The 27,251-nt window shown below is 38.6% G+C and overlaps 1 protein-coding gene across 1 annotated transcript in view; it reads right to left on the minus strand.

Moving 5' to 3' along the window:
* The window catches only part of DPH6 (diphthamine biosynthesis 6), a 232,551-nt gene that overhangs the window by 101,959 nt on the left and 103,341 nt on the right, over nt 1–27,251 (minus strand). Inside the window, exon 12 of the mRNA XM_081939901.1 lies at nt 25,473–25,647. Within this exon, the coding sequence (XP_081796027.1) occupies nt 25,473–25,647 (175 nt within the window). The remainder of the gene's footprint in view (nt 1–25,472; nt 25,648–27,251) is intronic.

Here is a 27,251-nt window from a genome sequence, read left to right on the forward strand (position 1 = left end):
TATGTCTACTTTAAAAGCTCTACTGAATTCAATGTATCTTATTCCTAGGTTATTATGCACAGGATTGCAATGTTTATTTCACTCATTGATCCACCATGAGTAACATGTACATTTTTTTTCTTTTCTAGAATAAGTCTTGGAAACAAAGGAGATTTACATTTCATAGAATTGTCTTATTTCAGTTGAAGAATGACTATACTAATTGGACAAAAATGAAAAAGAGAAGGATTGGCAGAAGAATTGTAAACCGTTCAATTGAAATCTGAAATAAGTAGATCATAAAGCAACTTTCGTTTAGTAAAGGACATTATGTACTTTGGAAATGACAGGTTCTTCTGAAGAAGGATCTTTGGCTTTATAATTTCTGAAAGGGGTGGGGTAGAAATCCATGAAATACAGTATTTCAGAAGCAAGGTGGGGATAGGTGAGGAAGAAAGGATCTCTTTTCTATTGAAGAGTTAGAATTAGTTAAACCAAAAGGAGTATTATGAAAGTTAATGTGTCTCTACCGTACTCAGGTGAGTACTTGGTGGCATAAAAGCATGGCTTTAAGGAATAGTTTGCCAACTAACTCATGTCCCTTGTATTTTGAAGAAACAATCAAACAAAAACATTGTGATATTCTTTAGAGTGATTTCCACTAACATCAAACAGTGGAAATTTATTGCTATGGAATTTTATTTTTCAAATTTTCTCAGAGAAAAAAATGAGTTGAGGGTAGAGAACCATACTAATTCAGAGCTGAGTTGAAGTGTTCAACACCAAAGTTCATGTGTCAATATATTTCCTTATCCTGTTTCTTCAAACTACAACTTTCACTTTCATAAAATGTAACCAGGAATGCCATGACTTGCAAAATTCTGGTTTTTGTAAATCACAGCATTTGAACATTTTTTCCATGGCCATATCAGATATATCAATTGCTAGTTTGCAATGTATTTCTTGGCTGCTTGTTCCTTTACTTTTGATAGTTGATCCTAAAATGCAGCTATCTACTACTTTAAAGTTTTCATTCTAAGGCTGTTGTTTTCACTGATTTGCTTTTCTTTAATTTTATCCCCCCCTTTATGATCCTTAACTGTTATTAACAGTTTTTTAATATTTTCAGTAAGCATCACATAGGAGGCACAGTTTTACTATAAGAAACAAATGTAATCTTACTTATCTTTTTCAAAGCAGAAAAACCCCAGCAGGTAAATGCACAATTAATACCAAAGGATGAAATAAACATGCAAAATTAAAGATTCACACCATCAGTCTTTCTTACAACAGGAAGTGCTCTTTGTTACAGTTTAATACATTTTTAAAACATCCATATCCCCAAGATAGCTTTCATAGTTTGGGGCAAAATAAATGGAGATCTCTTGATAATTATTTTACAAATCCTCAAATTATCTATTTCCAAGTGGTTAATTAGAATTATCTTGCTAAAAAACTAATAAGGTTTAAAAGCTTTTTTACTTTGTAATTTGACCTGACTGAACCAAAGGAGAGCTTTCTGTTGAAGATGGTGGAGGAGAAGGAACAGGAGCAATAAAATTGCTTCTTAGCAAATCCAATATGCATGATGAAATGAAGCTGAAAATATAGTGAAAATGTTAATTATGTTTGTTCCTACACTACTGAAAAATACTCAAAACATTCTTAATATGGAGTTTAACATGTTCATTCTGAAAGTAAAGGACATGAAATAGGAAGGTTAGATTTCCCATAATCACTATTACATATAAAACAGATTATCAGTTCAGTATGATTCAGTCCTCTTGAATATGGCTAAATTTTGTTATACCGCTGATAAAATCAGGCAGATTTACATTATTCACTGATGGACCCATGACCAATTGTAATGTTTAATCTTTATTTTCTGTTGATGTGGTTTTGTTTATAATACCACATAAATCTTGGTCTGTAAATAAATTAATAATAAAAGGCCAGGCAGAGGAATGTTGCAAAGGACTATTGGATGTCTGTCTGTGTTGATGAGCCTCAGAATATATGGATTTGTTTACGTTCCTTTACTGTCTTTTTTAATCATTTTGATTTGTCTACATTCAATATTTTTGAGCATCAAAATGAAAACTATATGAGAAACCTTGGCTGGTTGTATATCTCATTCCCAGGACCATGGATTCCATTCAGCCCTCATTTTCCTACATGCTGCTCAAGACAAGAATTGCATCGTTCCTGTAACATGCAGGAGCAGTAGGGAATAATTGCATGAATGAGTTGTGGAGCTTGGCTCATAATGTAATCATATTTTATGAATGCTTTAACAGTTTATTGTGAACTCAGTAATTATAAAGCTCCTTCCCAAACAAGAATTGAGAAAAAGGCCATCTCAGAATTAATCAGACATTCCCTAATGGTAGGAAGGTTTCACGTGCTAGATTTTACTTTCTTTCTCAAATGTTAGACCACCTCTAAGTAAAGGATTGTATTCCACAATGATAGTATTTTTATTATCATAATTTTCAAGATAATCTAAAATAACTATATTATCTAATTTTAAAAATGACTCATTCATAGGGCGGAAAAATATCTAATTATCCCCTTAGCTAGCTCTAGTATAGTATAGGCGAATAGACATAAGATTGACAATATTTCAGAATACTAGAGATGTTTCCATCTTTTAAAGCTACTTTTCAGGATGCTGTAAGCAAACATTTTAATTTCTCCCTTGCACATTTATTTTAATCTTAATTACAAGTACATTTTTCAGCGTCAACTGCTATAAAAGACTAACAAGAAATCTCAAGAAGAAGCAAGGAAAAGTATAGGTTAGAATGAATGTACAGGACCATAATGGGGGAAAAAAGAAAAACAGAGGAGAGGAAAGTTGCATGAGAGAGACATTTCCCAACTGGAGTTCTCAACTCTTAAAATCCAGGTTTCTCCACACAAAATGCAAATTATTTATACACATCTTGTTTGTTTTCTGCTATCTCTTCTGCAACATCTATGAACACCTCATGCCTCTAGTGATATTAGGTGAGAGTACCATGAGAAATCTTACAAAGTAATAATGGGAGTGAAGAGGCGTCATTTCACTTGGTAACATTAAACTAATGCTGGACCAAAACTGCACTGAAGTTTTGAACCTGAATAAGGCTGCCACATCACAGAAAATTAAACGTCACCTTTTTTACTTTATACATTAGTTTTAGAAGATTACAAAACACCAGCTTTTTCTTTTGTGCAAACTAATTGCCTAACATTAGATGACACAGTATTGTTTGGGCAAGGCATGCTTTCTAAAATAGCCTCAGTATTATTATGAGATAGAATCCTTGCATCTGTGCATACTGAACAACCAGACATTCAGCTATCTGAAAAAGAGGAAGAGAGATCTTCTACATAAGCTTATCTTTATTATTTATGTTCCTGAAATTGCACTTGCAGTAGATTGTGAATAACTAGTTATTTCACCATCAAACCTCTTCTGCTCTTTTGAACTCAGTACACACACACACACACACACACACACACACACGCGAAGCAGAATGCAGTTTACAAAGGAAGGACATGCTGTACTAAAATTGGATGACAGGATTTTTCTTTCTGATGTTATTTACCATTTAATCATGATCAAAACTCCTACTTTATTGCTATATTAACAGGCGTGGTATTCAAAACAAAGTCAACTATAAAAAAGAAAGCAAATACAAATCTTATAAATTCAGGTTAACTCCTCTCCCAATGTCTATTATATTTATATGAAACATGGAAATAGCCACAATGGCAGTCTTGTTTCTATTTCATTTATAAATCAAAACCATAACGATCTAAAGAAACGTAATAAGGATTGTCATTTGAACACACGTAATATAAAAAGAAAAAAAAACTTATATAGGTATTTAACCAGTAAAAAAAAGTTAACTAATAAAGTTGGTTTAAAATATTTAAAATAATCAAAGACATAATATTTGATTATCCCTCACAATTAGCAATAACTGCCACTGGGATTTTGTTTCTGGAAAACTTCTCATTGATAAACAGAGCTCTTATTATGCTGAACAAATAAATGAGATTTCAAAATCCAGCATTTAGACCATTTAAAGTATGCTTGTGGGGGAGAGCAAAGTGCACATGGTTCTGATATGCAGATTACAGGTACTCTTCGACTTATGACCACAATTGACCCTAACATTTCTGTTGTTGAGATCTTTGTTAAGTGAATTTTGTCCCATTTTACGATCTTTCTTGCCACTGTTGTTAAGTGAATCACTGCAGTTGTTAAGTTAGCAACATGGTTGTTAAGTGAATCTGACTTTCCCATTGACTTTGCTTGTCAGGAAGGTTGCAAAAAGTGATCACATGACCCGGGACACTGCAACCATCATAAATATGAATCAGTTGACAGGCGTCTGATGTTTGATCTCATAATCACGGGGATGTTGTAATGGTTATAAGTGTGAAAAATGGTCATAAGTCAATTTTTCAGTGTTGTTGTTAACTTCAAACGGTCACTTAATGAACTCTTGTTAAGTCAAGAACTACATGCACTATCCTTCCATTTCCTTATAAACACACACAAACTTTGTTTAAGAAGATATGATTCCAGAAAGCCAAATCTATGTATTATGTTATTTTTGACTTGCCTGTTCTGCCAGGAGACCCGTGGAATCTGCTCTACGGTACTTGGGTGAATCATATTATTGCCTGGACAGATCTATCTGCAAGAAATCAAGTGGTTGCTTTTCTACTATCCCTTCTGCAACATCTAGGAAAATCTTGCAGAAAAGATGTGGTATGAAGAACAAGAATGCTAGGCATTTTTTCAACAAAACTATCTTGCCAAAGAGACATTTCTCTCATGCTCAAACTAAAACAGGGCCTCTTTCTTGAAAACTGATCTATGAAGAAGAAGAAACTCAGTCTAAATGCAAAAAGACAGTGGTGTTTGGCTCAGGGGGAGGGAAAGTGGAAGTGTGGAAGGGATTGGTCACTGGATGCATGGAGCAGCAGCTCCAACAAACTGTCAAGATTCCTATGAAACAATTTAAAAAAACCCAGTTTAAATGCTTCTTTGTGCCATCGGTACTAACTGATCACCAGTTCTTAAAAAATGGAATAATTGTTGGAGCTGCTGCTCCGTACTCCCCTCCACCTTATAAGCCATCCTCTTGAGCCCCATCCAGCATCCAGTGACCAATCACTTCCACATTTCCACTTTCCCTCCCCTGAGCCAATCACCAATGGAATGCATTTAGTCAAAGACTTCTCAAGCAACCCCCTCCCTGCTGGTCTGTTCCTCCATCCATTAAATATAAGTTTCAATATGGCAGTTTAACATGCCCCCATGGAACGTCACTGATAATCGCCACCTCTGTAAGCCTTGATTACATTGAGTCACGCTTCCTGGCTTGCTGATAATAGCAGCTGAGTTCCAAGGCCAAGCCGCAGGGAGAAACAGGCAAATGCTTCAGTGAGGCACCAGAAGTCCAGGGTCTCCATAAGATTAGCCAGACGATGGTAGGAACCCAGTGTACTCATGTGGCAGCCTCGGACTTTGTGGACAGCGAGGCTGACAGTAAGGTCATGCACTTCTATTGCAAGTACCATGCACTGTTTCCACAATAAGACACATGTGTCCAACAGATTGGTTAGCTTCCATTTGGATTATCAGATACCTTCCCTGTATATAGGAACAGTAAGTGAAGTGGAGCTCCAACCGATCAGAAAGTCATGAGTCTATTTTTGGCCTATATCCAATTCATGCACTATGGTAAATGTGCTAATAACATTGTTTGCTATATGAATAATATTAAGCTTTTAATTAAGGCTACATGCACATGATAACCACACAATGCTGAGATATAGGAAATGTTTTCAAAGTTTCCTTCTACCCACCTCCAATAACTCTTTCTGAAACTGCTGTTAGTCCCAAGAAAGGAACATCTTACTTTGTGCATTTGTATTTTAAGCTTCCTTTAAAAAAAAACCTTAAAATACAAATGCATGCACACCAAATGCACACACGCACCTTGTCAGAGTAGGCATGAAGGTGTGATGGAAAGATAGAGAACACAGTAGAAGAACTCTAGTTAAGCATCTGGTCACAAAAAATCACAGCTTGAAGAATTCAATTGTGAAATATAAATGGGGGGGGGAGGGAGAGGAACTTTCAGAAGTATTCAGAAGTATTCAGAAACTGTCAAATACACAGCTGCAAAGTTTTAGCAAAAGTAGAAGCAGATGTAGTATCTTTTAGACAAAAATACAAGTGTTTTTAGTCTTAGTTAATGAGGAACTAATCAAGTAAAGAAAGATAATTATCTTGAGTTAAGGCATAAAATGAAACAAATCTTTGATGGAAACATTAACAATAAAGTTATCCAAAATACAGTAAATGTGATTGTAACATGGATGCAAATTTTATGTGGTGTCAGATTGAGGCAATTAATATACGCCCATTTTCATTCTGAGGAGACATATAAACCAGGAGATTGAAACAGAAGTCCATCTGTAATGTTGGCTATGATGAGCAAGTTCAGTTTATACAGAATCTTGCTTTAAATATTTCCCCTAGAAGGCAACTGATAGCTGTTGGTTTTAAAAAAATTTAGATTATAAATATAATCTAAATAAATATATACTTAATTTGAAAAAAAAAACTATTTTGAGGCCCATCGCCTACTGTTAATGTGTGTCTGCATGTGTTTGTGTTTCATGCAGATGTTGAAAAATGTATTCTTTAATTTATTACTAAATAGAAATATTCTTAAAAACAAATCCAGAAATTTCATCTTCAAACTATACAGGTTTTCTCCCAACATTACTGAAAAAACATACTGTTGGTAAAGATACAATCAATTAAAAATTTAAAATATATATTGAAACTGCTATTCTGCAAAACCAAAAACTATGTCTGTGTTACAAAAATAGTCTTAACAAACTTGAAAATAAAGATATTTTTTTACTCCCAATGGCACAGCATTATTAGTTCCACATGTATCATGTTTTCAGATCAAGAGCATAGAAAGATTTATTCATTCCGAGTTATGTCCCAAATTAATCTAGTTTTTAACTAGTCTGGATTCTTACAATTATAATATAATAAAAACGACAGGACAATCAGTCTTTTTAATGGAAGTTGAATGCAGAAATCCAATAGTTAAGAAATTCATCTTTTAAAACCAGTCTCCCTATTAGCCTTTTTTTAACAGTATGTCTATATTAGCCTTTCAAATTACAAAAGTTCACCTGTCAGAGATGATCAGTGTTAGTGAACCACCAAAATTAATGTTTTGTCTGAAGAGTATGAAGACAGACAAATAAAGGAAACATCCTGAAAAAAATCATCAGTACTGAAATGACAAATAACATAACTCTGACCATTAGCTGCAATGTTGTTGGAAAGTAGAAACTTCTAACAGGGTATCATCGTTTTTAGGTGGTCTGCAATGAATGGTATTCAACTGATGATAGTGGATCTTTTCTTCTTCCTACACAACTGTAAATAACTATTTCCTCTGCTGTGTGAATTCTACATGCCTATTTTCAGAGATGCCGCACCAGATAAATAACACTGTCATGTCTGTCTTGTCATGTCAACTATATGCTGATGATCCTTTCTGATCTGCAGTTTGGAAACACTATCAAGGTCAGGAGCAATCACTTAGAAAACCCCTTGTGACACACATGTATTTAATAATTTCTGCAGCAAGTGGGAAACAAATAATGTTACACATAAATGAAAGATTTATTTCACACAGGTTAGATTCACAATTTTCACACAAAAAAAGGCACATTTCAGAAGGAAGGGGCATTTAAGGTCTCCACCGAAGTGAAAATAATTTTATGAGCCTATATTAATAACGAATACTCTAAAATCGTTTTCTCACGGCTCTGTTCTGATGTATCATTTTGAAGCCAAGGCTTACTATATGTTGGGCAAATGGCCACCTCTTTCAACTCCTCTGACCTGTGTGTGTGTGTTTGTGTGTGTGTGTAGAGACAGTGTGTGTGTGTGTGTGTGTGTGAAAGAGAGAGAGAGACAGAGAGAAAGAAAAAAAATGGTTACAAGGCATTTACAACTGATGCACATATCACAAAATTATTTCTGCCAAGCTTGCTCCATGACCTGCCCGTGGGACATGACGTGTTCTGAGATGCTCTATCAAACTGAATCTTTCCAGGACAATGCAAATTATGACCAATTCCATCATCCTGCATTATGCGCTTCATGCTAATCTTCCTAATGCAAGAGAATAGGGAGGGTTTGCTGCTCTGCTGAAGGGCATGTTGTCTGATTGAATGATGTTGAAAGAATGTTCACAATCCCCCCCTCCCTCCCTCTCACACACACACAATCTTATCACAGCTGTGGCTACCTTTGCTTACAACTACCATGCTATATTTTCTATTGTAGACTTTCCTGTTCAACATTAATTGGGAATCTATGTGGATGTACTTTGTAAAAATATAATTAAGAGTTATTTAAAACTAAAGAAACGAGATTTTGGAATAAATTGTAAACTTATGCAAATGCTGTCTACTGCATCTTCCTGCTGATTTCTGCTAAGGTTGTAAGATGTAGATCTCCATGCAGTTAAAACATAGCTTACTGTAGCTATTGATGAAAACATATTAGTGATAGGATTCTGGCAATTTCTGGCTTCCAGGCCTTTTGACTTTTGGATATTTTGCCACAGACTCAAAAGAAAGTCAACTTTTTCTCTTGAAAGTTTCTGTAAAAGATAATTTTTGGATAATACCTGACTGAATCAGAAGGTGGCACTGTTACTGCACAAAAGAAATGGGTTAGATTTGATATTCGAATTTTTATGTTCAAAAACAAACATTTTAGAGTTTAGCATACTTTATTCTGTGGCATTATTTACTTATAATGTTAAATTTTAAATATGAAACTATTTTCAGCAGGAACTATAATTATGGCATTACTGGTTAGAGCTAGATTTTGGGCTGTTCTTGTCCAGTTTACACTAAAATAATTTTGCTCAAAAGAACACTAGTACATATTTTTTTCAAATGATATTTATCATCAGGAGTTGCATGACTTGCATTATTTGAAATTATCTGAGATAAGAAGGAAGACGACTCTGGGACTTGAAGACTGAAATAATGTAATATTTGCTTGAAGGTTTAGAAAACTTCCATATATTCCACTTAGCTATAAGTGTAAAAGAAGTGTAAAAGTATCCTAGCAAATTTGATGATTAGAAATGTTCCTTTGGAGGCAAAATCCTTTTTGGTTTTAAAGAAAAAAATTCCTAGTGGCTAAAATAGTACGATATGAAAGTCATAAAAAGTGGATTTTGCAACATTATTTCATCTTTTTAATTAACTATCAATCTTATTTTAAAAAATTTCTACTTTCTATGAATCTATGGATGCCAGATACTTATACATGCTAAAATATAGAAGCCCTCAGGATTTTTGTCCTGAGGAAACATTTTCATCTACTAGCCAGTGTAACTGATGCTCAAATCTGCTCTTAGTGCTACAGTTTTATTTTCTCTGCAACTGCTGTTTCAAATTGTAACACAACAGATGTTTTTGAAAGATAAAACACACATTTTTCCCCTAAGTGAGCATTTATTTTCTTTTTTTCACATAAAACACCAGATCAAAGCTGAGCAACATTTTCTTCAGCATTTACATGGCGGTCTTGAAAGAATACCTCCCATAGTTGTTTTCATGTGTTACCACATCTTTACACACGCCTAATAAATAGAGAGCAGCCATTCACACTAAAGTATTAGTAAGAAGAGACAGAAAGATATTTAGCTTTGTGTTTTGTTCCCGGTGAGGCTCAAAGCCTCAAAGGTAAATGACTAACTGAACACCCTTTTAGAAAAAGAATCGGGTACTCTCTGCAAATGCTGCAGCTTGTTGACATGAACCAGGGCAGGCAGACACCAATAATACATGAAGTGTGGTTCAGAGGCAATTAGGATCAGTTGTCAAGGCCAGGCCATTAATGAAAGAACATGTCAGAGGAGCTGGAGACTTCAATGGTTGAGGGCAAGAAGGCGATTTAGTGTGACAGATCGAGTCCTTCCAATGTCCTCAGTGGTACATGCTAATACCAGCCTTAACAACCTTTTTGTGGCAGTGTATAATGTGACTAACATAGACTTTGATTCAGCAAAATGACTGCTGCCACTGTTAGTCTGTCTCATTCCAACAACAGTAAATGCACTGCTTCAAATAATTACCCACTTCCTTCGCTGTTTCACCCCCACGCACACACACTTGTCTAATGCAGTGGGCTTTTATGCATGCCATATTGTTTATCTCTAGAAGGTCACATACTTACCCTGCTGTTTTCTATTTGTTTATGTAGTGTTCATTCCATTTATAAATAGCTGAAATAATAAATACCCCACTACCACTAACGTATGAGTAAAATTAAAGTAAGAACCCAGCACCAGTGGCTAAGCACAAAGGCAAATATAGGAAATCAGCACAAGAAACTTTGTCCTTGTGTGCAAATTCCATGGGATGCAGCACAAAACATGGGGGGAACACTGTCGGCCAGTGGCCATGTATTCCCTGGTTCTCAGGGTTAAAAGCAGGAAGAGAAAAAGGTAGTCTTTTAAAGGTTTGATTCCTTCCTCAATAGTATTTTACATTTTTACTTAACATAATCCACATTGAAATAAAAAAAAATGCAGAGATATTTGCATTTGTGAAACATATTTGATAAAGCATATGAAAATACTATAGGGACCTCAAGTTTTTAAAATATGTATTATGAAAAGTATATTGCACTGGATAATTAAATGCAACTGAAACATTTCTGGTTAAAATTGTATTAGCAACCCTATTGCTCTAAACAATTTAAGGGCATACAGTTACAAATATGAATAACTAACTATCGAGTAATTGTGTCTCACTTATGCTTTCTTACTTAGCTTATGCCAAATCTTAATTGCTAAAAATACACGGTAAGGCAGGAAGTAAGTATGAAGAGGTATAAGTGCCATATGAACTCGGTTTATTGAAATGGCCATTCAATAGCAGGATGCATTCAGAATTTTTTCCAAGTAGACAAAGAAAGAAAGAGAGAGAGAGAGGGAGGGAGAAACACACACACATAGAGGGAAACAGAGAGACAGAGACAGAGAGAGATAGAGAGAGAAGACAAGACTACTGCTTGATATTTCATTCTATTCTTATTCTTTTTTCATACACTCGGTCAGATGATGTGGATCCACGCCTATCACTTTTATTACTTAGCAATGCCTGGAGTGACCTTTCTAGAGGCAATACTTAGTTATGACTGACAGGAAAGGCTGTTTCTGCTGTGATGGATTTGTTCCACTCTGGATTATTGTCACAATGCCCTGCCTTCTTCAGTTCCAAGTCTCTCCCCCCACCCACCCCGCAACATCCAACCCCATAATTTTTTTCCCTTTCTCATTTTTTTAAAAAATATGCACTTGGGGAAGTTTTTTGATTATCAGCTTATGGACCAAATCAAACTGTCACATGAAACTGTTCGGAGTTGGAGGTAAGTGATGTTAAAATGCATCTCTTGGATAGGCCACTGTGCATAATGAATGAAGGCCAACATCTTTAAAAGACCTGTTTTATTTAAAAAGATCAATCCAATCCGTAAAAAACATCAAAAAAATTAAGTATTGTCTGTTACAATTTTCATATTTACTTCACTGAAGAACAAGTTTGCATTACCATACCAATTTCGTTGTATAACCAATTTCATTGTATTTAAGTACAATGTCAATAAAGATTATACATACTTATTATATAAAACTCTCATATGGTACAAGTAGGATGTCCTAAAGACGTGATGGCGAACCTATGGCACACGTGCCACAGGTGGCATGCAGAGCCCTCTCTGCGGGCACACGATCCATCACCCAGCTCAGCTCCACCATGCACGTGCGTCTCCCACTGGACAGCTGATTTTTGGGTCTCTGCCGTGCATGCGTGGGGGTGGGACGCATGCGCAAGGGTAGCATGGGGGAATGTGCCCCCATGCCCCATTTTTGATCCCAGGAGGCTGCAGGGAGGCCCGTTAGGCTCAAAACGGGGTGAGGTGGGAGGGTCATGCACGCATGTGTGGGAGGGGGGCATGTGCACATGCACAGGGGGGGCAGGGCACACAGGGGGTGTCACGTATGCATTGCATTTTGGGTGTGGGCACACACATGTGTGCTGTCACACAGGTGCACATACTTTTAGCACGCGATGACAAAAGGTTACCCATCACTGTCCTAAAGCAAATCCCTTCATATACACCAGGGTTTCTCAACCCTGACAACTTTAAGATGTGTAGACATCAACTCCCAGAATTCCCCAGCGAATATGTTGGCTGTGGAATTATGTGAGTTGAAGTCCACACATTTTAAAATTGCCAAGGTTGAAAAACACTGATAGCAACTAATTAGGCATATCTAAGAAAATGTTAAGCCATAAACAAAGTTTGATTTCTAGTTACGTTGGGAAAGTAAGAGATCCTACTCCAGGGGTAGTCAACCTTTTTATACCTACTGCCCACTTTTGTATTTCTGGTAGTATAAAAATTTTCTAACCGTCCACCGGTTCCACAGTAATGGTGATTTATAAAGTAGGAAAGTAACTTTATAAAATTTATAAAGCAGAGTTACAACAAACCCCTACCCCACCATGAAAGCTGGAACACCCACTAGTGGGCGGTAGGGACCAGGTTGACTATCACTGTACTACTCTATCTTTGGAATAATCTATAGATTTGTAATGAAACAAAAAGATGGGACCATAGGTGGCCCATTAATAATTTTAAGGCCAATAATTTTAAGTTGTTCCCGGAATTAACAGAATGGAATTTATGTAGGAAAGAAAAGTAGAAAGAAGCACTTAACAATTTGCGTAGGAGTAGACCATGATTAGTCATCTGTTTTTCTGCTTAAGAAAACTACAAATAATAATAATGAACATGTTAAAATATTGTGGGATTTCTGAATACAAGACCTGGCTCATAGTGCAACAGAATTAACTTGTTGAAAAGAGGAAAGTGTTGATAATCAATGTGGCAATATCAGAAGACAGTAAATGACAAACAATTGGGGGGGGGGAAATCATCAATGTAACTAATTTTAACCTCTTCCCATCTCTTATTTTTTAAAACTTTTATAAATACTGTTTTATATTTTAACATTTTATTGTCCCTTGCCAAGAATCCCTCTGAGAGAGAAGGGCAATACAGAAATGTGATAGATGAATGAATGCATGAATGAATGAATGAATGAAATGAGATGAATGAATGAAGTTGAAAAATTATGGCATAAAGTGGCCTTGGTGTCCAAGTGGTTAATGGCACTACTAGCACCATGGGTGCTACGGGCAAAAAAATCATAGACCACACTTTGAAAATGCACACATTCACAAAATTTCCATCTGTCAATTGGAAAAGGCTGCATGCCTAGATCCATACAATATGATATCCTAGGCCCATGATGGCGAACCTATGGCATGCGTGCTATCTGTGGCACACGGAGCCATATTTGCTGGCATGCCAGCCCTCAGCTCCGGTGCGCATCTGCGTCCCAACCAGTTAATTTTCGGCCTTCCGGAGGACATGGAGAGGCTGTTTTCACCCTCCCCGGGCTTCAGGAAAGCCTCTGGAGCCTGGAGAGAGTGAAAAACAGACCCAACGGGTCAACCAGAAGTTCATTCCCGAACTTCCGGTTGGCCTATTGGGCTTTTTTTTCGCCCTCCCTAGGTTTCAGAAAAGTCTCCAGAGCCTGGAGAGGGTGAAAAACGGGCCCAATGGGCCAACTGGAAATTTGGAAATGATTTGTTTCCACCTTCAGGGGGCCCAGGGGAGGCTGTTTTCGCCCTCCCCAGGCTTCAGGAAAGCCTCCGGAGGCTGGGGGAGTGTCGCACACGCAGGTGGGTGGGGTGCATTCCATTGTGGGTCTGGGAATGTGCATTGTGGGACTTTGGCACACCTTTACAAAAAGGTTAGACATCCCTGTCCTAGGCTCTTGGGAAGAACTTGATGCAAATGAACACAAGTTAAAGAATTGGCAGCTGTGACATCACATTGTTTTGTATATACAAGTAGTCCTCGACTGATGTCACAATTGAGTTCAAAATGTTTGTTGTTAAGTGAGACATTTATTAAGTGAATTTTGTGCAATTTTACAATCTTCCTTTCCATAGTTGTTAAGTGAATCACTGCATTTGTTAAATTAATAACACAGTTGTTAAATGAATCTGGCTTTCCCATTGATTTGCTTATCAAAAAGTCACAAACAGGAATCATCTGACAGTACAAGGGTCATAAATGTGAGTAGTAACCAAGCGCCTGAATTTTAATCATGTGACCATGGGGAAGCTGCAACGGTCATGTGAAAAACAGTCAAGTCACTTTTTTCAACATCATTGTAACTTTGAACGGTCACTAAATAAACTGTTGTAAGTCGAGGACTCTCTGTAATAATAACAATGCCAAATGTAGTCTAAACCTCTGCTTGACAAAACCTTAATAATAAAGCCTATTAAATATATATGACACCTGATTCCTAGCAAAAAGATCACAGAAATTATTTTTTGGCAAATTTTACTTGTTCTCATATTTGGGGAATTGGTTCCTTTTAACGTGAGTCAAAATACTTGCCAGTTTGATACTCTGCATGCTAACATGCAGCTCCATTATCCAAAACCCTCCTTGCTGTATTTGCACTGAACTTGCAACTTTTATTATATATAACTACCTCAAATAATGTGCTATTTCTGTTTGATATAAAATATTCCCAGAAAACATTAGCAATATTATTCATTGTAATAATGACATAGGTACAATTATTTACTCTTGTAATGATATAGTTACTAAAATGTATTCCGCCTCAAGAAAGTCAGGCTTAAAATGGAACTTTCTCATTTATTAATTCATGCTTTAATGATACTGTCAGCCTCTGTTTCGCTATTTGCTTTCGGCTGCCATTGAAATGGGGAGGGGAGGGGCTGGTATTTGGGAGGGGAAGTTTAAGTACAGGAGAGATTGTAAAAAGGGAGTTTTGGTCTCACCGTCTACTGCGCATGCTGAAGATTAGTGCTTGGTGTCGGTCAAGGCCAACCGTCCTGCATACCAACCTGATGATGCTCCTTGAAGATGGAACTCACATGACACCTAAGGGATTTGCAGATTGGACACTGGGATGAGGGTTACCAGGGGGAGGGGGTTTGGTCACATATTGATAAGTATGATTTCACATGCTTTTGCCTCAGAACTTGCCTTGCTTAGCTGCTATCTTTTCATAACCAGTAAAAGTACTCTTAATTCTGCAAAATGGAGTTAAGTGGTTTCTTTCGTGGTTGCTGAGGAAGGCCGGCTTGACAGATACACTGCCATGTAGATATGGCAATAAATATAATTATAAGTCTTGGGCTCAAATATTCTTGAATATCTAAATGGCAGCTACAATTCATAGAAGGCCTTCTATTTGATGAAACGTGAACCTTATTTTAAAAACAGCTGTTCCTAATGAGACATCTTTCTTTGTAATTCTATTTTCCCAGAAAAATGAGTTTTCTTTAATAACAAAAGGCATAAGTGATTTTTTTTTTTAAAAAAACAGCATCTTCTGCAGCCCACTATCTGTAGACAGTGGCCCACTGTCAGGCTCTGGCCCATTCAGAACTGGGCCACAGAAGTGGCAGGTGAATGTGTACAAGTAGCTTCATTTGCGCGAGCAGTGTGTGCTCACACAGCTCCTTTGGTGCGAGTACTGCGTGCTCGCATGCAAAGCTCCATTTATGCCAGCTCACACGCGCACTTGCCCACTCACATGGAACCCAGCCCCTCTCCCCATTGGTCTGCCAAGTTGGAAAGATTAGAGACAGCTGCTCTGTTACATTTGAAAATGAAGAGAAATTAAGAAGAATTATATTTGTTAGTTTGAACTTTGAAGAAGTAGGATATGTGTGTAATAGAACAGAACAGAATACTTGTGTGGCCATGTATGATTAGACACACCAGGAATTTGTCTCTGGTACAGAAGCTCTCAGTATACATGAAAAGCGACAGAGTAATAATAATCATAATACCAGGGGAGGGGAGGAATTGAAATAGTTTATGTCCAGGTGTGAGGTCTCTGTAGATATTTTCTCAGCCCTCCTTCTAATCTATGCAATATACAGATCTTTCATGGAAGCCAGGTTGGTTGCAATCGTTCTTTCTGCAGTCCTAACTATCCATTGGAATCTGTACCTGTCTATTTGCTTGCTGTACCAAACCGGACAGTTATAGAAGTACAAATTACATACTCAATAATTCTTCTGCAAAATTGTATCAACAGATCCTGGATCTGAACTTCCTGAATTGACGCAGGAAGAACATACTCTGTTGCGCCTTTTTAACAATGGTTCTAATGTTCGATGTCCATTGCCAGTTCTGGAGAATTATAGAACCCTAAAACCTGAAGGATTCCACTGATGATACTGTGATATTGAATATAGTAAGAGGTGGTAAGATAGAAAAAGTATTGACGTTTTTGAACTTTCATGTTGAAAATGACTCCTGATAATTCCACGGATAGCATATAGAACTTTGAAAAAAACAACAATGAAGCATTAATGTTCAGGCTGAACTTATACTCATTATATAAGACCCAGCTGAAACAACTAAGGAGAATGGCCTTAAGTAAATATACAAGAACTATGGTATTATGTAGTAAAAGGGGGTAAATAATTTTTTATGGCTTGAGAACTGAGATAATATTCACAAGTTACTCAGACAAGCACCTCCTTGATTCTCTGAATTATAAGGAGGAGGAGACTATACCGCACAATCAGACTTGGAAGATTCTATTATTATAGCCAAGATATAGTTTTACTCTTCTGTGAAGTTTGTTTCCTGATCTGATCTCTTAAGAAGTCCATACTCTGGGAAAGAAGAAAAGAGAACAATCACCCACAATAGTGATGGATATGCTGTTGGAAGGTGGAAAGGGAGAAGCTGGGGACAGACCATAATGGAAAAGGTCTATCTAAGAGGTGATATTGGATTGATGGCATATAAATGAATAATAATCAAATATCAGTTTCTAACAGATGTATACCCATTATGTCCGCAATTGTTTTTTTAAAAAAGCTCAGTATCAAATATAGTGTTCTGTCTCCATTTTGCTGTTGAAGTTGGAATAAATCATGGCAACCAAAAATTCTACCTGGATTTCAAATCTCTGAATTCCCAGCATGCTGAGAGAGTACAGATAGCCCTCAAGGTATGACCACTCATTCAGTGAACATTCAAAATTATAATTGCACGAAACAAGGTGGACATATGACTGGCTTGAAAAGTCACAAATGTTTCAGCAGCCCCACGCAATCACTATTTGCAATATTCCCTGTACACCGCCCTGAGTCCCTTCTGGGAGAGGGGGCGGTCTAGAAGCACAAATAAATTGAATTGAATTGAATCCCTGCCAACCTCCCATAAGTAAAGTCAATGGGGAAGCCAGAAGGGAACTCCCAAGTCACTTCCATAAGTCGCTCCCACCACTTTTTCTTCCAAGAAGCTCCAAAAGTCCTAGGGATCTCCTACTCCAAAACAACACTCCCTACCTTACTGTGCACCTGCGTTCAGCACCCTTTCGCCCACCTGCACTCATGTACTTCACACCCACTCACAGCCCCTGCTGGCCTTCCCGCACACCCCAGCAGCAGCCTGCAACTCCTGTAATAAAAATAATAAAATTATTTGTTTCTCTAATTTAGTTTCAAAAAATTCTAATTCAAGGATAGATCTCCCAAAACACACAACTCCCCTAGTGTTACATAGTAAGTACAGATTTATTATATAATTATGTGTTATAATTCTTTTGGCCATTCCTCAAGTCAGATTTACATTATATGCTCCTGTAAATCTCAGCTTTTCAGACACATAACCTTTATTCAAAACTTGGTTTACTTGGCAGGCATTTCATAGACACAACTTTACAAAAACAGACTTGCTATTGTAAAAAAAGCTAGAACATTTTGTATTTATATACATACACTGATTGAGAGGATTTTAAAGATTAATATACAATTGAGACCAGAGGTTTGGGGATTGAGAAGCAGTTGGGAAAAAGTCATGGAATTTTGTTTTTGTATATGATAACTGCAGCAAGATTATTGTACAGACAATGATGGACAGATAGGGCATTACTCACGATGGAAGAATGGTTGGTGAGATGATGGAACTTACTAAAATGGCCAAATTCATTTCTTTGATTAGAGAAAATACAGTGTCTATATTACGCCTCCTTGGTGCTCTCTGAGCTTGGTTGTTTCCTTGCAGATATTTCATTGCCCAAACTTTTCTTTTATTAATATCTACATTAATTACTGACTGGTAACCCCTTATGGTAAAAAAAATATGATTTATGGTTTTTATGATTAGATAGGATAGACAGAAAAAGAGAGTCATGTTATAACTTAGAACTGAGGAGAAATTTCCTGACAGTTAGAACAATTAATCAGTGGAACAGCTTGCCTCCAGAAGTTGTGAATGCCCCAACACTGGAAGTCTTTAAGAAGATGTTGGATAGCCATTTGTCTGAAATGATATAGGGTTTCCTGCCTAGGCAGGGGGTTGGACTAGAAGACCTCCAAGGTCCCTTCCAACTCTATTATTGTATTGCATTGCATTGCATTGCATTGCATTGCATTGTATTGTATTATAACCATAGAGTAAGAGATGAATTTGTGCTTAGAACTCCTATAAAAAAGATCAGAAGCCACATCTTTGTATCTTTTCTATTTTTCTATTATTTTCTTTCTTTCTTGTACTTTTAGCTTTTAATTTCTTTCTTTATATTAACTGGTATTCATTTTTTCTTCCTAATTAATTTTTAAATAAAATTATAGATAAACAAGAGGAAAAAAACAATTCCACCCACAAATTGTGATAGACATCAAGCACAAACTTTTGCCAGGCATTAAAAAGATAAAAAATTGCAGGTATAGATATGAAAGCTTCTTGTATCTCATGATAACTCAGTTTCTCCACCAAATAGAGTTCAGGCAAGAACTGTAATAGATTAATATCCAAGACCAAAGCAATGTATTAAATATGGTTGGCCATATATTTATATGTGGGTAGAAATAGTATTCTTGTTCATCTAGAGATGTTTACAGGTGAGTCTGTCATATGTACTTGAATGAAAATCTGGATATGTATAACATGAAAATTACTACAATTCATCTACACCAAATGAAACAGGTTAAAAACATCACACACATACACAGTGATATTTGCTTTCTCTTATTCTAAAATATGCTGTTTCCCAAGTAGCCAATTTTTCATAAGCCCAATTACTTGTAATCTTTTTCTCCCACTATCAAGAATATCATTTGTTTCTTTATTGTAGTAGATAAAACATCCTTTCATTGTTTCAGATCACAAGCTGTGCAGATACTACCCACTGTTCTTGCCTCCAGCACTTCACATTATTGGTGTATTATTTCATGCATGCCCTACTCTTTTATCAATTGCTTTTGAAGTAATGTTAATAGACTAGAAAATTGAGACATTTATGAAGTATAGGCAGTGTTTATGAAAAAATCCATAAAATATGACACAGGCAAGACAAGATAAAAGCAGCATTTTAATAGATTATGGCAAAGGGATTCTGTCACAAGTTGACAACTGACTCCTCCGAGATTGCTAATTTTTATGGGATTAATTTTGTGGGATTAAGAAAGAAGCTAAATGTCCTAATTAACCTGTAAATAGCATATACACGAAATTAAACCTTGTGGCCGCTTGTTAGTTTTTTGGCTTCAGCACCTTAGGCAGAATTATTGCAAATGGATGTAAGATTGTGTTGGAGGTAAACATTCTGCATAGAGTTAACTAAAAATCTCATTCAAATTATCTTTTAAATACCTTCACACTAGTATGTAAGTGGTGAAAATTTGCAATGCAATTTACATGTTCTGCTTGGGTAAGCAGTAATTCCCAATTAATGTGTATGGGCCCTTAAATGACCCAATAACCATCAGTACAGAGAAATTAAGAAAAGGAAGCTGAGGGGCTTTTTATCAAAATGTTTTATTATGTTTTTAGGGGGTTCTAGGAAAGGGAGGGGGGATAACCAGGCCAGGAGGGAAGCCAACGCCAGACGAACAGGTGAGTCTATGAAGGAAGTGAGCGGGGTGAGGGGGGAGAGGGAACAAGTTATTCCAGTAGAGGGTTGTTTTATTACAACGGTCGCGGGGAGGGGGGGATGCGAGGACAAGAAAAGATCGCAAGGTCAGTTGGGAGACCGTGGCTGCTGGCTACGCCCGGTCGTTTGTACCAACCCCCGCAGCCTAGATGGTCGGGAACTACAGAGCCAGGGCCTGAGGCTGATGCTCTGCAATGCAAGGTCCGTGACCAACAAGGCCCCCTTCATTAACGAGCTGATCTCGGAGGGGGAGCTGGACCTTGCAGGGATAACGGAAATGTGCCCACCGGGTTTCCGTGCATTCCATCAGCCTCGGGCCCTGGGTAAGGGTGGTGGGGTGGCGGTAGTTATACGGGATTGTCTGGAGCCGAGGGAGTTCACTGTTCCTCAGATACCCGGGTGTGAGTCGCTGGGTATGAAATGGGGCCCAGGGAGGCAGTGGGGTCTGCTGATTGTATACTTGGCTCCTCGCTATACGTCAGCGGCCCTGCCCGAGCTCCTCGAGCTGGTCTCGGAGACGGCGGTTGAGATACCCAAACTTCTGGTTATGGGGGATTTCAACCTGCCGTCGATGGGAGCAGCGTCTGAGGTGGCTCGGGAGTTCATGGCTTCCATGACAGCCATGGGCCTGACCCAACTAATTCAGGGCCCCACACACGAAGGCGGCCACACACTGGACCTTATCTTTGTATCTGAGCAGTGGACGAGTGATCTGGGAATAGGGGATTTAGAGATTACGCCCCTGTCATGGTCAGATCACTCATGTCTCCGGCTGGACTTCCCTGGCGCTACCCTCCACCGCGAGGAGGCGGAGCCAGTTTGTTCAAGCTGGTACCGCCCCAAGCACTTGATGGAACCGGACAGGTTCCAGACGGAGCTTGGGCCTTTACCTGTAGCCCTGACCCGCGCTCGGTCGGAGGACCTAGTCGACGCCTGGAATAGGGCGACGGCGGGGGCCTTGGACCGGGTTGCGCCTCTGCAAACTCTCCTACGGCAACGACCCACCCGGGCTCCCTGGTATACCGAGGAGCTTAGGGTGATGAAGCGCCATAGGAGACGTCTAGAGAGCAGGTGGAGGTCCTCACGCTCCAAATCTGACCGAACACAGGTAAGAGCCTATTTACGGACCTACCTTGTGGCATTGAGAGCGGCCAAACGTAGACATTGTGCCGCTCTCATTGCGTCTGCGGATAACCGCCCTGCCGCCCTGTTTAGGGTGACCCGCTCTCTCCTGTCGCAGGAGACGCGGGAGGCACCCTTGCAGGGAAGAGCAGAGGAGTTTGGGGAATATCTGCAAGACAAAGTCGCTCAGATCCGGAGCGGATGGGCCCCCCTCAGTGGACCGGACGAGCCGACATCAGTGAGTCTTGTGAGCCCACTCTGGGAGGAGTTTGACTCTGTTGCCCACGAGGATTTAGACGGGTTGCGTGGACGGCTGCGACCCACCACATGTTCAATGGACCCATGCCCCTCCTGGTTGGTACTGGCATCCTGGGAGGTGACGCGAGGCTGGCTTCTGGGCCTGGTGAACGCCTCATTGAGCGAGGGTTCCTTACCGACTGCCTTGAAAGAGGCGGTGGTGAGGCCCCTGCTCAAGAGGCCTTCACTTGACCCAACGGAGCTAGCTAATTATCGTCCAGTCTCCAACCTCCCCTTTTTAGCGAAGGTTGTTGAGAATGTGGTGGCGCAGCAATTTCCACGTCACCTCGACGAATCCGTATATCTAGACCCACGCCAGTCCGGCTTCCGACCCGGGCACAGCACCGAGACAGCCTTGGTCGCGTTGGTGGATGATCTCTGGAGGGCCAGAGATAGAGGTTGCTCCTCTATCCTGGTCCTATTAGACCTCTCGGCGGCTTTTGATACCATCGACCATGGTATCCTACTGCGCCGGCTGGAGGGGATGGGAGTCGGAGGCACCGTTTTACGGTGGTTCGGCTCCTACCTCTCCGGCCGGATGCAATATGTGTTGACTGGGGGGCAGAGGTCAACCCCGAGGCCACTCTCTTGTGGGGTGCCGCAGGGGTTGGTCCTCTCGCCCCTTCTGTTCAACGCATACGTGAAGCCGCTGGGTGAGATCATCCGTGGTTTTGGGGTTGAGTACCATCTGTACGCTGATGATACTCAGTTGTACATCTCAACCCCAAGCCACCCCAACGAGGCTGTCGAAGTGATGTCCCGGTGTTTGGAAGCCGTCGGGGTCTGGATGGGGGACAACAGACTCAAACTCAACCCCTCCAAGACTGAGTGGCTGTGGCTACCGGCGCCTCGGTTCAGCCAGTTGATTCCATCACTGGCCATAGGGGGCGAACAATTGCCCCCTGTGGAACGGGCGCGCAATTTGGGCGTCCTCCTAGACGCCCGGCTGTCAATGGATGATCATGTGGCAGCCGTGGCAAGGGGGGCGTTCCACCAGGTTCGCCTGGTGCGCCAATTGCGCCCCCTTCTGGACCGTGATGCCCTACGCACAGTCACTCATGCACTGGTGACGTCTCGCCTGGACTACTGTAATGCTCTCTACATGGGGCTTCCCTTGGGACGCGCCCGAAGACTGCAGCTAGTCCAGAACGCAGCCACGCGGGTAGTCATGGGGAGTACTAGGTACTCCCACGTAACACCTCTCCTGCGCGAGCTGCAATGGCTACCTGTGGTCTTTCGGGTGCGTTTCAAGGTTCTGATCACCATCTTTAAAGCGCTCCATGGCACAGGGCCTAGTTACCTGCAGGATCGCATCCTCCCACATACATCCCTGCGGCCAATCCGCTCTCACAGGGAGGGCCTTCTCCTGGGGCCGTCCACGAGTCAATGCCAACGGGCGACACCAAGGAGTAGGGCCTTCTCTGTGATGGGCCCAACCCTCTGGAATGACCTCCCCCCTGATATTAGAACCACTACTGACCTCCGCTCCTTCCGACAGAAACTGAAGACACACCTGTTCCGACTGGCTGGTTTGGCATAATTTTAACGTCTACCTCCTGGCATACACATTCTTACTGGTTTTTAGAGGGATATTGTTTTAAATTTAACTTGATATTTTAAACTTTTGTATTGATTTATTTATTAGCTGTACAGTTTGGCATATTTTACCCTCCTCTTATACATGTATTTATATAGTTATTTCTACGTTTTAATCTGTTGTATTTTAATACGGACTGTACACCGCCCCGAGTCCCTTTCGGGAGAGGGGGCGGTATATAAACGCTAATAATAAATAAATAAATAAATTAAATGAAAACCCCATAATTAGGTTCCATTTCATGCCCTGAAACCCCTATACCTATTGCCAACATTTGAAAGAGCACCTTACCACACTCAGGCTCACCTGTGGTCTGGTAAATTATGAAGCATGAACCACAGAACCTATTGTTAGCAGCTGATAGAGAAACATGGTGTCAAATCAAATTGTTGGTGGGGATTGCTTGTTTCATCCCAGCAAAGTACTAAAGTGTCCAGATTTCATCCTTATGTAATAATTTTAGATTTTAAAATGTAGGATTTTAGCAGCTGTTTTAACATCTGTTTTAACTCTCTCCTGTCTGCACACTTGTATAAAAAAAGAAACAGAAATACCACACCAAATTTGATTTTCACCGTATCGAGACTATTTTTTAAGACACATCTTTATCCTGAATAAATAACTTCAAGTTATTATTTACAGGAGAAAAAATTACATATGAAAGAGATTAATTTCACTGCCTCGAAATCTAGAGGAGGAATAACAGACATTAATGTTCTGTTGAGAGGCTAAAGTTTTATTGAGCACAGATTTCTATTAAACGTATAGTAATAAAGATTTTTTCAGAAACATTCTTCCTAAACTTCATACCAAAAATGATTAAATTTTTAGATGTTGATCTAGATTATAATTATAGCCATGGCTATATTTTAAGCTATCAATATATTACAGACATGCTTAAGTTTTATTGAGTGATATAAGGATATACACATTGTCTGTGGAAAGAAAGGTATGTGCAAACAAAGTGTTTCAACAAGTAATATGGAACATTTATTCTTAAAAAACCCCAATTTTTCTTGTCTTACACAATGTGTTGTATAATATTCAATAAAACTCTGGAATGAATGCACCTGTGGTTTGAAAAGACGGCATCTTTCATTCTACAGTATATGAATTAGATTCATATACTGTTTCCTCTGGGAGTCAGAAAGCAATTTTTTGTACATTTTAAATTGCAGCGTTTATGAATTCTCCCTGCTATTTTAGTGTCAGAATTCAATTTTGATCTAAGAATAATATGCAAGTACAATGTCTGCTAAAGAAAGGTATTTTCTGCTTGGTTGCCTTTAAAAACTGTCCATGCTCCATATACAGTTTGAAGTCAACTTCATTATACTCCAGCCAAAACATCTTTACTCTCCCCTCTGTACACCCTCCCCCCACCCCAAATCATTATTGGCAATATCCAAAAATAAAATGAAAAAAAAAAAAACCAAGATAGCAAAATTAGAAATGAATTTATTGCAAGTTCAAGTTATATGAAACTTACTGACAATATTCACAGTATTTATGACAGGCTGCATAATCTTAAACTGGCAAATACTCATATTATTTATTCTGGTAAATAATAGCAAATAGCTTTTGGGGCCAATAGCTAACATATAATACCACCTTCCACACAAACTCTCTCTTTCTCTCCAGGATTACTTATCTGTTCCTACTTAATATAATGCATATATCTGATAATGATAATTATTACTGTCTTAGCCTAGAATATAACCTAAGACACAAATTATTTACTTTATAAGCGCCATATAGAAGTGCCATAAAGTCTTCAGTGTTATAAAAACAGCATATAAGAATCATGAATTTTAAAATAAAAAATATAATGTAAAAGAAGGAAGAAAAATTGAGGGAACAACACAGTTTAGCCCTATTTCTAAGAATGCAAATTTAAAAACCAGAATAATTATTTTCACAAAAAGATATCGTAGTATGGAGTAGATTATGAAATATAATGCCTGTTACATTCATAAAACAGGCATTATATTTCATAATCTACTCCATACTACAATATCTTTTTCTTGCTTTTCCATTTTTTTTATAAACTCAGGCATTTATATATTTTCTTTTTTTGAATATTAAGACAATTTGTATTACTATTGTAATATAATCAAATTCATAATAATGAATTTGATAATGACTTATCAAATTCCTCCTTCCAACTTGCTCTACTTTAAGCTATGAAGTTTAGATTGTCTTCAAAGGAAAGTAATGCAAAGAGCCAATATTAACTGAAGTTTAAAATGGGTGGCGCAATATGTACAATATGCACATTCAAGTAACTTCCTGAATGGGAAAATATTTCATCAATGAAGATGTCTTACCTGTATGCACTGACTGTAAGGACCAATATTGGCAGGAGCCCAATGAGAAATACTCTGCACATGCATCACCTGTTTCTGGGAACAAGACACATCAGAGATCATCTTATCATCCTTTTGGACAAGGCAGTCCATCTGAAAGAGCAGGTCTTCCGTCAATGGAGCTTCAACACAAACCCTGAAATAACAAAAATAAATAAATACTGGCAGTATTTGAAAGACATTAAACTGTCCCTGAGTTCTGGTTGCTGTACTCTTAATATCCCTAACATTTATACCAACAGGGAAGAGATGGAGGATGAGAATGAGCAAGAATTCTTGAGATCACAGTCAAGAATCTCACTTGGTCCTTGCTACTTCCCCAGTTTCTCTTCGGAGTAATCTCCGCTATCACTGAGAGAAAGAACAGCAAATGGAGAACTTTGTATCCTTGCTTTGCTTTTGGTACTATTAATAGCTGAAGGGAAAACAAATTAATAGGCAGGGACAATAAGAAGCAGAGCTAGGAGACAGCAGCAAATCACAGATAAGGATAGTAGCCTTGGAAGTTATCAAATGTTGCCCAACCCTGACTGATTCAACCATTAACTTCATTTTACACTCAAGTACTTTTGTGTAGCAAAAAATCACAAAAGATGAAATGCAGATTTATTCCTTCCATTCGTTGAGGAAAGTGAGAGTCAAACTAAGTTCCTTACTGGGTGAGGATCACGATATCTGTTAATTTCTTCTTCCTCTGCAGCCCTCAGCCTTCCCTGGTTTTCCTGAGTGTTCTCTAATTCACTAGAGTAGTTTTCACGAAGCACAAAGATGCACCCAAACAATATGGAATTTGTCAAAATATGCCTATAAAATATCCAAGTAGGAATATTGGTCCATGTAACTCTGGACCTTATTTATTGAATATGAGCCTAGTGTTTCCCATTATTATTTCCAGAATCCTTTTCAGTGTGCAATGCTTTTTTACATGTCTTTATTTCATAGCTAGAAAAGGCCTTGCTAAACTCCACCAACGGAATGTTTTTCCCTGTCTTGTTTCCTTTATAATATAGGAGAAATAGTAAAAGAAGAAAACAGTGAAAAAGAAGGACTAGGGGTGATATGATAGTAGTGTTCCAATATTTGAGGGGTAGCCACAAAGAAGAGGGGGTTAATCTATTTTCCAAAGCATCTGAAGACAGGACAAGAAGCAATGGATGGAAACCAGTCAAGAAGAGAAGTAATCGAGAACTAAGGAGAAATTTTGACAGTGAGAACAATTAATCAGTGGAACGACTCGGTTCCAGAAGTTGTAAATGCTCCAACACTGAAGGTTTTAAAGAAGAGATTGGACAACAATTTGTCTGAAATGGTATAGGATCTTCTAGTCCAACTTCCTTGAGCATGGGGTTGAATTAGAAGACCTTCAAGGTCCCTTCAAACTCTATTATTCTGTTATTATTATTACTATTAATATTTTATAAAGGGCAAAATGAGGATCCTAAAAAGTCTTTCTCAACTGTTCTTTCATAGTACAAGAGCAGGTCCAGCAGATTATATTGAAATGTATACTTTCTATAGGTTCAGGCTCTATAAATAGTGACGTAAAACTTAAATTCACATTTTTCTGGCTTCTTCTCAATCAATTGTATATTAGGATAACCTACAGCTTTTCGGTAAAGGATGAGGCATGATATTAATAAGAAACACGCTATTTATCTCAAAGAAATCTACAATGCAATGAGTTTCACAAAGATCCAATTACTTGAAAAGCTATTACTAAATAAAGAAAAATATATCTTA

Source organism: Natrix helvetica (genome assembly GCF_964273705.1).
Source record: "Natrix helvetica genome assembly, chromosome: 1".
NCBI classification, from domain to species: Eukaryota; Metazoa; Chordata; class Lepidosauria; order Squamata; family Natricidae; genus Natrix; species Natrix helvetica.